Genomic DNA, 16,702 nt, shown 5'->3' with positions numbered 1-16,702 from the left:
CAGTCCAAGGGATTCTCAAGAGTCTTCTCCAATGCCACAGTTCAAAAGCATCAATTCTTTGGTGCTCAGATTTCTTTATAGTCCAACTCTCACATTCATACATGACTACTGGAAAAACCATAGCCTTGACTAGATGAACCTTAGTTGGCAAAGTAATGTCTCTGCTTTTCAATATGTTGTCTAGGTTGGTCATAGCTTTTCTTCCAAGAAGCAAGCATCTTTTAATTTCATGGCTGAAACCACCATCTGCAGTGATTTTTGAGCCCAAAAAATAGTCTGTCATTGTTTTCATTGTTTCCCCATCTATTTGCCATGAAGTGATGGGACCAGATGCCATGACCTTTGTTTTCTGAATGTTGAGCTTTAAGCCAACTTTTCACTCTCCTCTTTCACTTTCATCAAGAGGCTTTTTAGCTCCTCTTCACTTTCTGCCATAAGGGTGGTGTCATCTGCATATCTGAGGTTATTGATATTTCCCCCAGCAATCTTGATTCCAGCTTGTGCTTCCTCCAGCCCAGCGTTTCTCATGATGTACTCTGCATAGAAGTTAAATAAGCTGGATGATGATATACAGCCTTGATGTACTCTTTTTCTGATTTGGAACCAGTCTGTTGTTCCATGTCCAGTTCTAACTGCTGCTTCTTGAACTGCATACAGATTTCTCAAGAGGCAAGTCAGGTGGTCTGGTATTCTCATCTCTTTAAGAATTTCCCACAGTTTGCTGTGATCCACACAATCAAAGCCTTTGGCATAGTCAATAAAGCAGACATAGAGGTTTTTCTGCTGTGCAGCACTGGAGTGGCAAGTGGTGGAGAGGAGATACCCCATGTCCAAGGTCAGGAACAGCAGCCATGCTTTGCTGGACCACCCATGTAGAGATACCCCACATCCAAGGTCAGAGAAGCCCCAATAAGATGGTAGGAGTGGCGAATTCATGTTTAGAATCAAACCCCATCCTCTCCAGAGACACTCAGAGGGCTCAAACAAACCTTGTGCATGCCAGGACCCAGGGATCCCACAGAGACTGAGCAGAACTGTGTTTGAGCATCTCCCGTGGAGGTACGAGTCGGCAGTGGTCTGCCACAGGGACCAGGGCTCTGGGTGTGGGTATGGCATAAGTCCTCTTGGAGGACGTCACCATTAATCCCACCATAGAGCTGCCAGGACTGACATAAGACTGGGAGATAGACTCAGAGGACACAATAGCACCTTGCGCACTTGGACCAAGGAGGAAGGAACAGTCACCGCACAGGAGACTTGCCTGTGGGGGTCTGGGAGTCTCTGGCGAAGGCATGGGTCAGTGGTGGCCTGTGGCAGGGTTGGGGGCACGGACTGTAGCAGTCCATGCCTGGGATCTTTTGAGGAAGATTGCCATTATCTTCATTACCTCCACCATAGTTTGGCCCCAGGTAAATAACAGTGACAGGGAACACAACTCCACCCATCAACAGAAAATTGGATTAAAGATTTACTGAACTTTGCCCCACCCATCAGAACAAGACCCAGGATCACCCTCAGTCAGTCTATCCCATCAGGAAGCTTCCATAAGCCTCTTATCCTTCTCCATGAGAGGGCAGACAGACTGAAAACCACAATCACTAACCAACAAAAACTAACCAATCTAATCACATGGACCACAGCCTTGTCTAACTCAATGAAACTATGAGCCAGGCCATGTAGGGCCACCCAAGACAGATGGGTCATGGTGGAGAGTTCTGACAAAATGCGGTCCAGTGGAGAGGAAATGGCAAACCACTTCAGTATTCCTGCCTTGAGAGCCCCATGAACCGTATGAAAAGGCAAAAAGATAGGGCACTGAAAGATGAACTCCCCAGGTTCATTTTTTCTTGAGCACAGAAGAATTGATGCTTTTGAACTGTGGTGTTGGAGAGGACGTTTGAGAGTCCCTTGGACTGTAAGGAGATCATCCTAAAGGAAATCAGTCCTGAATGTTCATTGGATGGACTGATGTTGAATCTGAAACTCCAATACTTTGGCCACCTGATGTGAAGAGCTGAGTCATTTGAAAAGACACTGATGCTGGGAAAAATTCAAGGTGGGAGGAGAAGGGGATGACAGAGGATGAGATTGTTGGATGGCATCACTGACTCAATGGACATGAGTTTGAGTAAACTCCGGGAGTTGGTGATGGACAGAAGGCCTGGTGTGCTGCAGTCCATGAGGTCGCAAAGAGTCGGACACTACTGAGCGACTGAATTGAATTGAACTGAAATGTTTTAATGGAACTCTCTTGCTTTTTTGGTGATCCAGCAGATGTTGGCAATTTGATCTGTGATTCATCTGCCTTTTCTAAATCCAGCTTGAACATCTGGAAGTTCACGATTCACGTATTGTTGAAGCCTGGCTTGGAGAATTTTGAGCATTACTTTGCTAACATATGATATGAGTGCAATTGTGTGGTAGTTTGAGCATTTGTTGCAATTGCCTTTCTTTGGGATTGGAATGAAAACTGACCTTATCCAGCCCTATGGCCACTGCTGAGTTTTCCAGATTTGCTGGCATATTGAGTGCAGCACTTTCACAGCATCATCTTCCAGGATTTGAAATAGCTCAAGTGGAATTCTATCACCTCCACTAGCTTTGTTCATAGTGATGATTCCTAAGGCCCACTTGACTTCGTATTCCAAGATGTCCATTTCTAGGTGAGTGATGACACCATCGTGGTTATCTGGGTCATGAAGAACTTTTTTGTATAGTTCTTCTATGTATTCTTGCCACCTCTTCTTAATATCTTCTGGTTCTGTTAGATCCATACCATTTCTGTGCTTTATTGTGCCCATCTTTGCAAGAAATTTTCCCTTGGTATCTCTAATTTCCTTGAAGAGCTCTCTAGTCTTTCCCATCCTGTTGTTTTTCTCTATTTGTTTGCATTGATCACTGAAGAAGGTTTTCTTATCTTTCCTTGCTATTCTTTGGAGCTGTGCATTCAAATGGGTATGTCTTTCCTTTTCTCCTTTACCTTTCACTTCTCTTATTTTCTCAGCTATTTGTAAGGCCTCCTGAGACAACATTTTTTCTTTTTGCATTTCTTTTTCTTGGGGTGATCTTGATCAGTGCCTCCTGTACAATGTCATGAACCTCTGTCCATAGTTCTTCAGGCACTCTGCTTGTCAGATCTAATCCCTTGAATCTGTCACTTCCACTGTATAATTGTAAGGGATTTGTTTAGGTCATATCTGAATGATCTAGTGTTTTTCCCTACTTTCTTCAATCAGATTAATTATATTCTTTGCAGCCAATGATGGGGAAGCTCTATATAGTCAGAGAAAACAAGACCAGGAGCTGACTGTGGCTCAGATATTGAACTCGTTATTGCCAAACTCAGACTTAAATTGAGGAAATTAACAGCATACAAGCAAGGAAATGAAGTTCTGTGAGTTGAGGTGATTTTCCAAGACCATAAAATGAATAACAACTTACTGATAAAGCTCTGAAGAGTAAATAAGTGAATACATGTAAAACTCTATAAATAGTGTCAGAGATTTTGTAAGAACTCTTGAAATGCTAGTTATACAAAAAACTTGAGCCCAGTTTTCTACAAGTTCTATTTTGTCTATAGCATAACTATATAGAAGTTCCAAGCCTGCTTCAAATTCAAAGCTTGTCTTCAAATTTTAATTCTTAAATCACTCTTATCTTTATATAATGTTGTTGTTCAGTTGCTAAGTCATGTCCAACTCTTTGTGACCACCTGGACTGCCAGGCTCTTCTGTCCTTTACTATTTAGATTTTTAGCAGAGAATACAAATATGTGGATATATGATGCTATTCTCATAACCTACATCCATGCAGGAAACATTCAAGGAGAAAACCCTGGGACTCTTTCTTCTAGCACTGTATGGAACCATGAAATAGATCTGTGCATGCAGGAATCTGGGAACACAGTAATAAACTAGTTATTGTCATGTGAATTAAAATGTGCTTATATCTAAGCTTTGTGATTTCAATTGTTTAATGATTTCAGTAGGTCTGGGTGACTCTAATAATATTTTCAAGCATAAGAAACACTGATTTAAGGATATAAAATATCTTGGGACAAAACCAGTATCTTATATTTCTTTTTACCTCTGTTAGAGTCTGAAAGCTTCTGTCCTCCCCAAATTCACATATTGAGATCTTAATGCTCAGTGTGATGGTGTTAAGAAGTAGGGCCTTTGGGAGGGAATCAGGTCATGAGGATGGGTCTCTCATGAATGGGATTATGCCCTTAGAAAAGAGACCCCAGAAAGCCTCTTCCATCATGTGAGGACACAGCAAGAAGATGATTGCAACCTGGAGGAGCACCCTCAACTGACCGAGTCGGTACACTCATCTTGGACTTCCAGTCTGCAGGATTCTGAGAAATAAGTTTCTGTTGCTTATCAGCTTCCCAGTCTGCTTATTTTCTTATAAAGCTTGAATGAACTAGGATAACTTTCAAAATGCAGAAGTTACTGCTGGGTACATGATAACTATTCAAAGTAATCTTAATGAGGAATAAAAGAAAATCTGATAAAAAATAACAATTAATACATATTTATTGAGTATTGGTGTATGGCAAATGCTGGTTAGGTTTTAGGAATATAAGGCATTGCTCCCTAATCACAAGAAGTTTACCTAGAAACAAATAGTAACTAAATTAACCTATACAGAATATGATCTCAAATCATGATGGAATTAAGCTAGAAATGAATAACACAAAGACAATTATAACCAACCTAGACAGCATATTAAAAAGCAGAGACATTACTTTGCAATCAAAGGTCCATCTAGCCAAAGGCGTGGTTTTTCCAGTAGTCATGTATGGATGTGAGAGTTGGACTATAAAGAAAGCTGAGTGCCGAAGAATTAATCCTTTTAAACTGTGGTGTTGGAGAAAACTCTTGAGAATCCCTTGGACTGCAAGGAGGTCCAACCAGTCCATCCTAAAGGAAACCAGTCCTGAATATTCATTGGAAGGACTGATGCTGAAGCTGAAACTCCAATACTTAAGCCACCTGATGCAATGAACTGACTCATTGGAAAAAAACCCTGATGCTGGGAAAGACTGAAGGTGGGAGGAGAAGGGGATGACAGAGGATGAGATGGATGGATGGCATCGCCAATGCGATGGACATGAGTATGAGTAAGCTCTGCCAGCTGGTGATGGGACAGGGAGGCTTGGTGTACTGCAGTCCATGGGGTTGTAAAGAGTCGGACGTGACTGAGTGACTGAACTGAACTGAACTGGACTGTAAAATGTCCTGGGGATTCTGGAAATGTGGTTATGACTACAATATGGATTTTGAATCTCTCAGAATTTCCAGATAAAAGAAATGGAACAACAGGATAACAAAACTAAAATCCATTGGCAATATTTATAACAAAACAATACCCTTATGAACCCCACCAAGCAAGGAAGGAAAATTTGTCATGACCTAAGGACCTGCAGGCTGACAACACATACCATGAAAAAGCAGAGAGGGCACTACTACTACTACTAAGTCGCTTCAGTCGTGTCCGACTCTGTGCGACCCCATAGACGGCAGCCCACCAGGCTCCCTCGTCCCTGGGATTCTCCAGGCAAGAGCACTGGAGTGGGTTGTCATTTCCTTCTCCAATGCATGAAAGTGTTAGTCATGTCCTACTCTTTGTGATCCCATGGACTGTATGGAAGGCTATAGTCCCCAGGGTCACAAAGAGTCAGACACAACTGAAGTGACTGGGTATGCACACATATGGTGATAAAGAACAGACACAGGCCTAGCTGTTGTTTTCTATGCAAGAATAATCACACAGCAGGAAGCTAATTTCTTAGAAACCATATGGATACCATTTCTATATATAGTGGTCCAACCACTGCACATTATTGCTTGTTTAGGGCAGAGTGAAAAGAATGAAAATTATAAGCAATGTTAACAGTTTCCTCACCTGTAAATACTACTGCTTACCTTTCATAGTTGTTCAGAGAGTGAACAACTAAATCTGCTGCTGCTAAGTCACTTCAGTCGTGTCTGACTGTGTGTGACCCCATAGGCAGTGGTTGATAACTTGGATCTTAAGACCCAACAATCCTATGACTTAGGAACTGTGTGAACATAGGTACATTGCTGGCTCTCAGCAAGTTCATATGTTATGAGGGGATAACATCATCCACCTCACAGCATAGTTCTAAAGATTAAAGGAAAGTGTTAGTTGCTCAGTCACATCCTACTCTGCCATCCTGTGGACTATAGCCCGCCAGACTCCTCTGTCCAGGCAAGAATACTGGCGTGGGTAGCCTTTCCCTTCTCCAGGGTATCTTCCTGACCCAGGGGTCAAACCCAGGTCTCCAGCATTGCAGGCAGATTCTCAACCATCTCAGTCACTAGGGAAGCCCAAAGATTAAAGGAGGCAGACATCAAATATTTAACAAAGTGCTTGGTTCATGCCAATCCCAGGCGTCACTAGTGGCAAAGAATCCACCTGTTAATGCAGGAGATGCAAGAGATAGAGTTTTGATCCTTGGGTCAGGAAGATACCCTGGGGGAGGAAATGGCCACCCACTCCAGTCTTTTTGCCTGGAAAATCCCGTGACAGAGAAGCCTGGCAGGCTACAGTGCATGGGGATGCAAAGAGTTGAACACGACTGAAGAGACTTAGCACGCAGGCATATGTATCACTTTTCACTACTAACTTCTCCAGTCTTTGAAGTCAGGAGTTCTGTTTTCTTCCTTTTGCGTTCTTCAGGCTGCTCAGTAAACAACCATTGATAAACAAATGAAGAAATACACAGAAACCAGAATGACACTTATATGTTGGCATTGCCTACCTCAAAGAACATTTGAATCAGAATCATTTGAATAGAAGAGAATGCTCAGGCCTTGAACTAGGATTTACTTGCTGTGCAATAAAACTTACACAGGCAATTAACCTTACTCCTTCTCAATTTTCTCCTCTATAAAACTGAGTTATTACTAAAATCTTTGTCACATGGTTGGGGTTCAATTAGGATAAGTTAAATATTGGAAAATCTAAAGCATTATGCAAATGTGAGGCATTATTATCATGATTATTGTAACAATATTGTCATTCTAAATTGCCACGTCTTGAGCATTCTACTGCTCTGCAGACGACATGTTCCTCAGCTTCCCCATGGTGTTGGTATACCAGGATGCTTCTGCAGAAGAGAAACAATATATTTGGTCCAAGGAAACAGAATGTTCTAAATATATTGGCATTTCCATAAAGGCCACACATGCACAACCATGTAATGGCCTCACCCACAGCTTTCACACTGTGGTAGAGATTGCTACTGTCCTCTAATACCCTGTTGTCCTTTATTAATACAACTTATATATTTAAGCTGAGCACAAACTGAAAATTCTTAGGGAGATGGGAATACCAGTCTGCCTGACCTGCCTCTTGAAAAATCTGTATGCAGTGGCGGCAGATTCGAACGTTCCGGCCGGGGTCTCGGGGCCTGTGGGAACGTCTGAGTCGGGGCTCTTGGTGTACTCGCTGGCGTGAGCTTCCGTGCGGTGCAAGGAGGACCCGGGAAGTTGAGGCGGCTGCTGCCAAAACCCGAGGGTGAGAATGGCGCGCTCGACCACGGTCTCGCAGAGGAAGATGATAAGGCGCAAGGCTCCTCTCGGCTTTCTAAAGCGCGTTTTCAAACGACAGAAGCCTCACCTTCGTTTGAAGACGAGTAGCGACCTACTGGTGCATCTGAACTGTTTACTCTTTGTTCATCGATTAGCAGAAGAGGCACGGATAAATGCTTGTGGGAGTAAGTGTGCAATCATTAAAAAGGAGCATGTACTGGCTGCAGCAAAGGTAATTCTAAAGAAGAGCAGAGGTTAGAAGTCAAAGAACACATATTTGAAAATTGTATGATGTATATTTTAGGTGGTAACATCAAAGTAGTTAACATTGTGTATTAAAATATTGGCTAGTTGAAAAAAAAAAAAAAGAAAAATCTGTATGCAGGACAGGAAGCAACAGTTAGATTTGGGCATGGAAAAACAGATTGGTTCCAAATCAGAAAAGGAATACTTCAAGGCTGCGTATTGTCACCCTGCATATTTAACTTATATGCAGAGTACATCATGAGAAACACTAGGCTGGATGAAGCACAAGCTGGAATCAAGATTGCTGGGAGAAATATCAATAACCTCAGATACACAGATGACACCACCCTTATGGCAGAAAGTGAAGAGGAACTAAAAAGCCTCTTGATGAGAATGAAAGAGGAGAGTGAAAAAGTTGGTTTAAAACTCAACATTCAGAAAACTAAGATCATAGTATCTGGTCCCATCACTTCATGGCAAATAGATGGGGAAACAGCAGAAACAGTGACAGACTTTATTTTGGGGGGCTCCAAAATCACTGCAGATGGTGACTACAGCCATGAAGTTAAAAGATACTTACTCCTTGGAAGAAAAGCTATGACCAACCAAGGCAGCATATTAAAAAGCAGAGATATTACTTTGCCAACAAAAGTCCGTCTAGTCAAAGCTATGGTTTCTTCAGTATTCATGTATGGATGTGAGAGTTGGACTAAAAAGAAAGGTGAGTACCAAAGAATTGACGCTTTTGAACTGTGGTGTTGGAGAAGACTCTTGAGAGTCCCTTGGACTGCAAGGAGATCCAATCAGTCCATCCTAAAGGAAACCAGTCCTGAATATTCACTGGAAGCTGAAAATATTCAATGTTCATTGAAGCTGAAACTCCAATACTTAAGCCACCTGATGAGAAGAACTGACCCATTTGAAAAGACCCTGATGGTGCGAAAGATTGAAGGTGGGAGGAGAAGGGGACAACAGAGGATGAGATGGTTGGATGGCATCACCGATGTGATGGACACAAGTTTGAGTGAACTCTGGGAGTTGGTGATGGACAGGGAGACCTGGCTTGCTGCAGTCCATGGGATCGCAAAGAGTCAGACATGACTGAGCAACTGAACTGAACTAAGATCTACTCAGAATAAAGATTGTTTTTCTCCATCTCTTGACAATGAGCTACAATGACATGCCTAGGCTTTGGTGCGTTTTTTTTGTTGAGTGGAAATAAGTATGCTACTTTCAGGAAATATTCTTAAAGGGAGATCCTCTTCTTCCTTCCTGCTGACTGGAACATAAGCATGATGATTTTATTTGAGCAGTATCTTGAACCAAGAGTTGGAAACCATGTGCTGAGGATGTTGAAACTCCAAGATAAATAGATCCTGGGCCCCTGACATTGAAGAGCCCACACCAATCTGAATTGCTATGAAACTGCTAAAGAAAGTAAGCAATACGGAGATTTTGTCCATGCACTATTGTTTACCCATTATAACTGTTTTTGCAATAATATAGAATCTCTTGTCCTAATCTGCTGCTCAGGACTAGAATCTGCTAGAGGCCTGATTTTGGTTTGATACCTTTGATCTCTGCAACTAATTCACCACCACAACTTTGTGGTGAGGCTAATGGTCCAATTCTAGAAGCAGCCTTTTACAAATACAAAATATTTTGGTTAGAGAACACAAAAATTTTTGCACAGATATCTTAGTGATAGAAAGTTACCATCTTAAAATTGCCTTATCAGTGAACATGTGTGGTGTCAGATGGGAATGGACACAGGCAAAAGGCTAAAGAATAATGGAAAGGGTCTGATTCTAAGGATTATAGCAGGTACCCAAGCCAGCTGAGCTGATAATAGCTCATGGCAACCAGAGTGCCCTGGAAAGCCTTTTTAGGAAGCTGGAGGTACCAGCACTAGCCTGGGAGGCACAGCTCACTCTACTTGTCCCTGTCTAGCAGAGAGGAGACTGTGTGCTGTAGGAGGGGAAGTTCAGGTGAAGAGATGGCTGGATGAGGGTATCACTTGCTGCTTTCTATTGCCGGCCACCAATACCAATCACTCACAGGATGGCTGCTCAGTAAACGCTGCTTTTCATGGGACACGTTAATTTTTGCTTGTGCTCTGCTGCCAACTTGGGCAAGCCATATCACTCTTCTAGGTATCAGTCTTCCAATCCTTAAAGTAGGAGTGATAATAACATTTACTTCCAGGGGAGTATTAGGATGAAACTAGATACTGCATTCAAATATACTGTGGAAACTCTAAAATCCTATATAAACTTAGATGGCTTGAAAGAGAAAAAGAAAATTATCTCTTTATTGTTGCTTTTAAACTATGCAGTAGATTTTTGTGTCTATAAAGCAGTATTCATTTCCTCATTGTGTAACAGTTATGATTCATTTCATTTCAAAGGATAGAAAACCTACCAATTTAAGTTAAAGAGACAATGTATTAAAAGGATACAGAAGGGTTATGGAACTCAAGCTCAGAAATGAACCTGGAATGAAGAAGGTGAATGTTATAAAGATTTCTTCTCTCTCTTTATTGCTTCACTTTGCTCTTCTGACCTAACTTTTCTTTCTTTCTTTTTTTTTTCTGCAAACTTTCTTTCTCTGTTTCTCTGATCCACATGGTAGGTAACATAGCTGACCCAATGGTTTGCAATTGCATATTTTATGTATTACTATTCAAGATACATAAGCTTTATTTTCAAAACTGGATTCTCAAATTCCTATTCAATCAAATCTGGAGATGTCTAAAATAGCCAAAATCATTGATCATGAAGAACAAAGCTATAGGACTCATACTTTCCAGTTCCAAAACTACTGCAGAGCTACAGTATTGGTTTCCTTAGCTCATTGAGCATACTTGTGACATGTGATTTAACTTCTTTGCCTAGTGAATCCAATAGCTAGGCTTCCTCAGGGACAGTCTCTGTTCATTTATATTTTGCTTGAGAGTGGGCCGTGTTTTCCTGATTCTTTCTTGTCTTCCAATATTTTGTTAAAAACTGGGTATTTTGAACATAAAAACATAGTAAATCTTGGAATCATATTATCCTTCTTCCCTAGTGTTTGCTGTTATTTGTTGTTAAGCACTATAGTTATGTTTGTTTAGTGACTTATCCAAACTATAAAATATTTTTGCAAAGACTGTATTCCTTGTTGCATGTAATCACTGAGGTGTGTTCATTATATTCAACTAAAGTCACATGATCCCCCTTTTTGAGAGCCAGTTCTTTTCTTTTTTTTTTTTTGCCCATGGGTTTTGGCAATGTATTTTGTTTTCAAAGTCTGATCTACAACGTGTTCACTGGAGACCATTAACTCAGTAGCAGGTTAACTATATCACCAAGGAATATTAGATACATTGACTATAATAAGAGTCCTAAGTGGTCTTTCAACAATTCCTGTATAGGATTATGCAAAGGAGTTTAAGAATAAAATGTTCCTTGGGCTATTCTGCCTCAGAACTAATGGTGAAAGAATCTAAAGCTCATTGCAATGAAGTAAATTAAGAACTAACATTTGGGCAAGAGGACCAAACTTTACTTCTACTTCTGGCATTCCCTAAAGGCTCAGATAGCAAAGAATCCACCTGCAAAGCAGGAGGTCTCGGTTCAATCCCTGGGTGAGGTAGAACCCCTGGAGAAGGGAGTGGCTACTCACTTCAGTACACTTGCCTGGAGAGTTCCATGGACAGAGGATACTGACAGGCTACAGTCCATGGGGTCGCAAAAGGTCAGACACAACTGAGCATAATTCTTCCAAGGATAAGATGAGTAATTAGTGAAAGATTCAGAGAAGAGGTCCTAGTCAAGGTAGGTGATCTCTAGGTAGAAAAGAGAGAAAGGGTATCCAGGCAGAGAAATTAGCCTAACATACATGTCAATTGCTAATAGCCACAACTTTCCAGAGCCTTAATTTCTTCTTTTGTCAACTGGGATACTACACTCTACCTACTTAATTAATGTGGGGATTCAGATGAGATAATGCATAGGGCTTTATATTTCTGTATGTTATTATTTATACTGGTATATTCTTATGCTAAGAGCACATTGCTCTCTTTGGAAGATGATTCAAATAACTGAATCTTTTTTTTTTCTAAGTGAATTCATTTTATTTATTTTTTTAAATTTTATTTTTACTTTATTTTACTTTACAATACTGTATTGGTTTTGCCATACATTGACATGAATCCACCACGGGTGTATACAAGCTCCCAATCCTGAATCCCCCTCCCACCTCTCATCCCATATCATCTCTCTGGATCATCCCCATGAACCAGTCCCAAGCATCCTGTATCCTGTATCGAACATAGACTGGCAGGCAAGGCTTTAGTGGAGCCCCTGCTGCAGCAGAGAGGAATGAGAGCAAAGAACAGATTCCCTTGCTTGCTCTCTCCCCGAGTAGGAGCAAGTTTCTTTTTGATTTGAAGCTCTTTTCATCAGAAAACTCATGCTCGTGATAAATCAAAATGGATCAGTAATGTTGGGGTATTGGTCTTAGCTCTATGTTTTGGCATCACACAAATAAATCTTTTATCCTAGAGATTTCTTCCAACATCTGTCCTGTTATTATGGTACCAGCTAAGACATAGTTTTTTCAGGACATAGTTATTGGCAGTTATTGAATTGGACTTAGAAGGACACAACAAAGTCTCTCTTGTTAATTACCAAAATTATTCTACCTAAATCAGTAAATTCAACCAACTATAAGATAAACAGTGTTTACTAATGGCATACGTGCCCAGTTGCTCAGTCATGTCTGACTACACATGATCCTATGAACTGTAGCCCATCAGGCTCTTCTATCCATGGAATTCTCCAGGCAAGAATACTGGAGTGGGTAGCCATTTCCTTCTCCAGGGGATCTTCCTGACCCAAGGATTGAACCCACGTCTCTTGAATCTCCTGCACTGGGAGATGGACTCATCACCACTGAGCCCCTGTGTAGCCTCTTACTAATGGCACTTCCCTAATAAGTAAACAAGAAATAGCTAAGGTATATATCCTGACCTTGAAAAAACCCCAGCCTACTCAAGAGGCAGACAAGTGACAAAGAAAAACAACTCGATGTGATGGATGCTATAATAGACTCAATATTTAACACATTGCCATGAGGATCTAACAGTAATTATTCCAAGAGGAAAATGGATAATTAGTTAAAGATTCAGAGATGAGGTCCTAGTCAAGGTAGGTGATCTCTAGGTAGAAAAGACAGAAAAGGGAATGTAGGCAGAGAAATTAGCCTAAGAAAAAATATAAAAGTGGGAATGTACTTAGTGTCCTACAGGCATGCTGCTAAGTCGCTTCAGTCGTGTCCGACTCTGTGCGACCCCATAGATGGCAGCCTACCAGGCTCCTCTGTCCCTGGGATTCTCCAGGCAAGAATACTGGAGTGGGTTGCCATTTCCTTCTCCAATGAATGAAAGTGAAAAGGGAAAGTAAAGTCGCTCAGTCGTGCCCGACTCTCAGCGACCCCATGGACTGCAGCCCACCAGGCTCCTCCATCCATGGGATTTTCCAGGCAAGAGTACTGGAGTGGGGTGCCATTGCCTTCATAGGAGGTAAAAAAGACTATCCTCCAAAGATGGTCATGGCCTCCTTCCCAATGCCTGGGAATATGTTACTTTATGTGGAAAAAGCAACTTTACTGATGTGAGAATGATTAGATATTTAAGATGGGGAGTTTATCCTATGTCATCTTGATGGACCCAGTTATAAGGATCCCTTTTTAAGGAAGGAAGGAAGCAAAAGAAGGTCAGAGTTAGAGACAGATTTGAAAATCCTGTATTATTGACTTTGAAGAAGGAAAAATCTTCATAAGTCATAAGCCAAGGAACAGCAGGAAGTCTCTAGGAGCTGGAAAAATCAAGTGTGTATGTCCTCCTCTAGAGCATCAAGAAGAGTACTAAGTACCCATCAAGTTTGTACTAAGACTCCGACCTTTATCACTGTAAGATGATCAGTCTGCGCTTTGTTAAGCCACTAGGTTTGTGGTGATTTGTTACAGCAGGAATAGGAAACCAACACAGTAGAAATCAGAGCATGGCTGAGAGGTAGGGCTGAGGGTGAGTGTGTGTGTCTAAGGACTGAGGAAAGAGAAGCGGGAGATGGCAGAGGTAGAGAAGGTTGGGGTTGGTTGTAAAGGATTTTGATAATCGGTTCCCGATCTAAGTGGTCTGAGTCTTCCGTCCTTAGAGAATGTGATCCTGAAGGTAAGCTCTCATATACAGAAGCCACCATTCCATTAGCTCATTGGTCTGGTTCATTCCCCGAGTATGATAATTGAAACCCGTAAATCACCCCCCTCCTACCTGGACCTCCATTTGAGAATTTTGAGGCATCTTCTCATCTTGGCAGGCACTATTGCTCACTCACACACACATACACCACAAACGTGTGCACACTCATACAAATCCCTCACTATATTGCACTGAACACCATCATTTTTACCTACTAATGAGCATTTCAGGGATCAAGAGTGCTGCCCATAGTTACAAAAATATATTTGCAAACTTTGATAAGAACTATAAAACAAAAAAGTAGGCTACTATTTAGACACATTTGTGGGGAGTTTGTAGATATGTGAGATAGGAGAAGTCTTTTTGAAGTCTCTGCCTCTCTCCTCCCTTCTAATTTCCTGTGTCACCTACGTCCTCAGTTTGTATTTCCTCTTTCATCACCTCGGTCAGAGGAAGTGACCAGAATTACTACAGGAGGATCTAGAAGATGTTTTATATATATTTTTTTATATCTCCTCATTTCAAATCCTTTCTTGTACTCTCAATTCTTTTGTAAAACAAAAGGGTTGGTATATGCATGACTAAATTTTCCAGTTATGAGAGTTGTTAAGGAAACTCTCAAAATAGAGAGTAGACCACCAAAATTAAGCCTGAGAAAGGGAATATGTGATACTCAAAGTCCTTGGAAGCATAAGAAAGAGGCTTTTTGGATGTCAGCAGACCTTCTCTGGGACTGGAGTCATTTCTCTGCTGCGCAGAACATTGCAAAACACACTGTTTCATAATCACGGCATGGCTTGCTGTGAAATCACTGGTGGCCTCTTTGCTTCCCAAATCACTTTTCAGTGAACACTTTGATCCTCTATGATATCAGTCTCTTGGGTTACTAATTGCTTCCAAGTGAATTCAGGCTTGCCAAGACTCTGGGTGGTGTCTCCCTTCAGATACAATTCTTTTTGCTTATATATTTGTTTGCTTCCAAATTCCTCTGAATACTTTAACAACTGAAATTCTCTCAATCCAATCAAGTTGAAAGATACAACTGGATACCTGGGATGTTTCCTGGCACTGTAGCTGACTCCCAGGGGAATACCCTAAGAGCTCACATCTCTAAAACTCTGGTTTGCATCCCAAAGAAAATTTCTATCTACCTCAATGGATTGCAAGATAATGGTATGAAAATAAATCTGAAAAATACTCAAACCATTCAAAAATTATTATATAAGACCCAGGCTTTTCAACTCTCTAGAGACTTTGAATTCACCATTGAGTATTCATCTTTCTCATTATTACATCCAACTGATAACAATTCTATTGGTTATGCTTTCTAAACTTCCCCAATATGTTGGATCCTTACCCTTATGCCTTTCTAACCCTGCCCTCTCTAAAACCATTATTCTGGCATTGACCTACTTTTGGTCTCTCCTAGAATTTTAATAGTTTCTCTACTGATCATTTCTCTTCTGATCATTTTTGATTCCCAGTTTCAAGAATTAGATCTTTCCTTTTAAAAATAAACATGCTGTGTTCTCAGTTGCTTCTGTTGTGTATGATTCTTTTCAACCCTTTGGACTGTAGCCCACCAGGCTCCTCCGTCCAGGGATTCTCCAAGCCAGAATATTGGAGTGGGTTGCCATTTCCTCCTCCAGAGGATCTTCCCAACTCAGGGATTGAACCTGTGCTCCTGGGTCTCCTGCTTTGCAGACAGATTCTTTACTCACTGAGCCACCTGGGAAGCTCTGAAATAAAGATATTAATGTTTACTTTTTCTTGGCTCACAAGGATTAAACGAGGGAACTTCAGTATATCTATGAAAGCATCCAGTAAATTTCCTGGCACATAGTCATCACTCAATAAACATTTTCTTCCTTCCCTGATCCTCAGGATCACTTTCTCCATCTTAGAATTACCTTTCTAAGACAAAAATTTCATTATCTTGCTACTCTTTTTAAAGAAAATCAATGACTTGTTATTGTTCAAGAGATTAAGTTGAACAGTAAGGCCAGACCTTCATAATCGGACCTTGACTAAGCAAACAAACAAACAAAAAACACAGTCTACCTTGCTATCCCCCTTATCCTACGACTCAACAAAACACACCTCACTCTGGCCACCTCAGACTATTTTAAACATCAGACATTCTCTTTACTCTTTGCCTTTGCATGTACTGATACTTCTCTTTGTAATTAGCTTCATCTCACCAGTATTTTGCATTCTTATCCTTCTGCTGAATTATCTTCCTAACTTTTCATATGGCAAACTTCTTCATCCTTTATGTTCAGCTTCAAGTTCACCTATCCACCCATGTCTTTTCAGAATTATTGAGCCTTGCCAATTGCTCATAAAACGTCCATTGTTTATCATCACTGTGATACTTAGCACAGTGAATCATCATTATTGGTTTGCATTTGGAGTTTCCAACCAGGCTGAGAGTTTCTGAAGCATCAGGAGATAGTTTTATTCATCTTTATGTCTCCATTGCCTAGATTTGTGTCTGACATAGTAACAATTCCCAAATCCTTATTGAGCAAATACATGTCGGTATCTTATATTATACTTGCTCCTTCACTCATTCATCCAATATAATTGAGTATCTGCCATATGCCAGACCCTATGTTAGGCTCTATGGAAGATAAATGTAAAAACAGATCCT

General features: G+C 40.9%; 1 protein-coding gene across 1 annotated transcript; it reads left to right on the top strand.

Annotated features, from left to right (window-relative positions):
• The first annotated feature begins 7,410 nt into the window (after positions 1–7,410).
• On the top strand, positions 7,411–7,907 carry LOC120878878 (centromere protein W-like). The gene has a single exon (XM_040261781.1). It carries the CDS (start codon positions 7,555–7,557, stop codon positions 7,819–7,821), a length of 267 nt encoding a protein of 88 aa, XP_040117715.1. The 5' UTR covers positions 7,411–7,554; the 3' UTR covers positions 7,822–7,907.
• The last annotated feature ends 8,795 nt before the right edge of the window (positions 7,908–16,702 follow it).

Source organism: Oryx dammah, unplaced genomic scaffold (genome assembly GCF_014754425.2).
Source record: "Oryx dammah isolate SB20612 unplaced genomic scaffold, SCBI_Odam_1.1 HiC_scaffold_19, whole genome shotgun sequence".
NCBI classification, from domain to species: domain Eukaryota; kingdom Metazoa; phylum Chordata; class Mammalia; order Artiodactyla; family Bovidae; genus Oryx; species Oryx dammah.
This window is presented reverse-complemented; position numbering and strand designations above follow the sequence as displayed.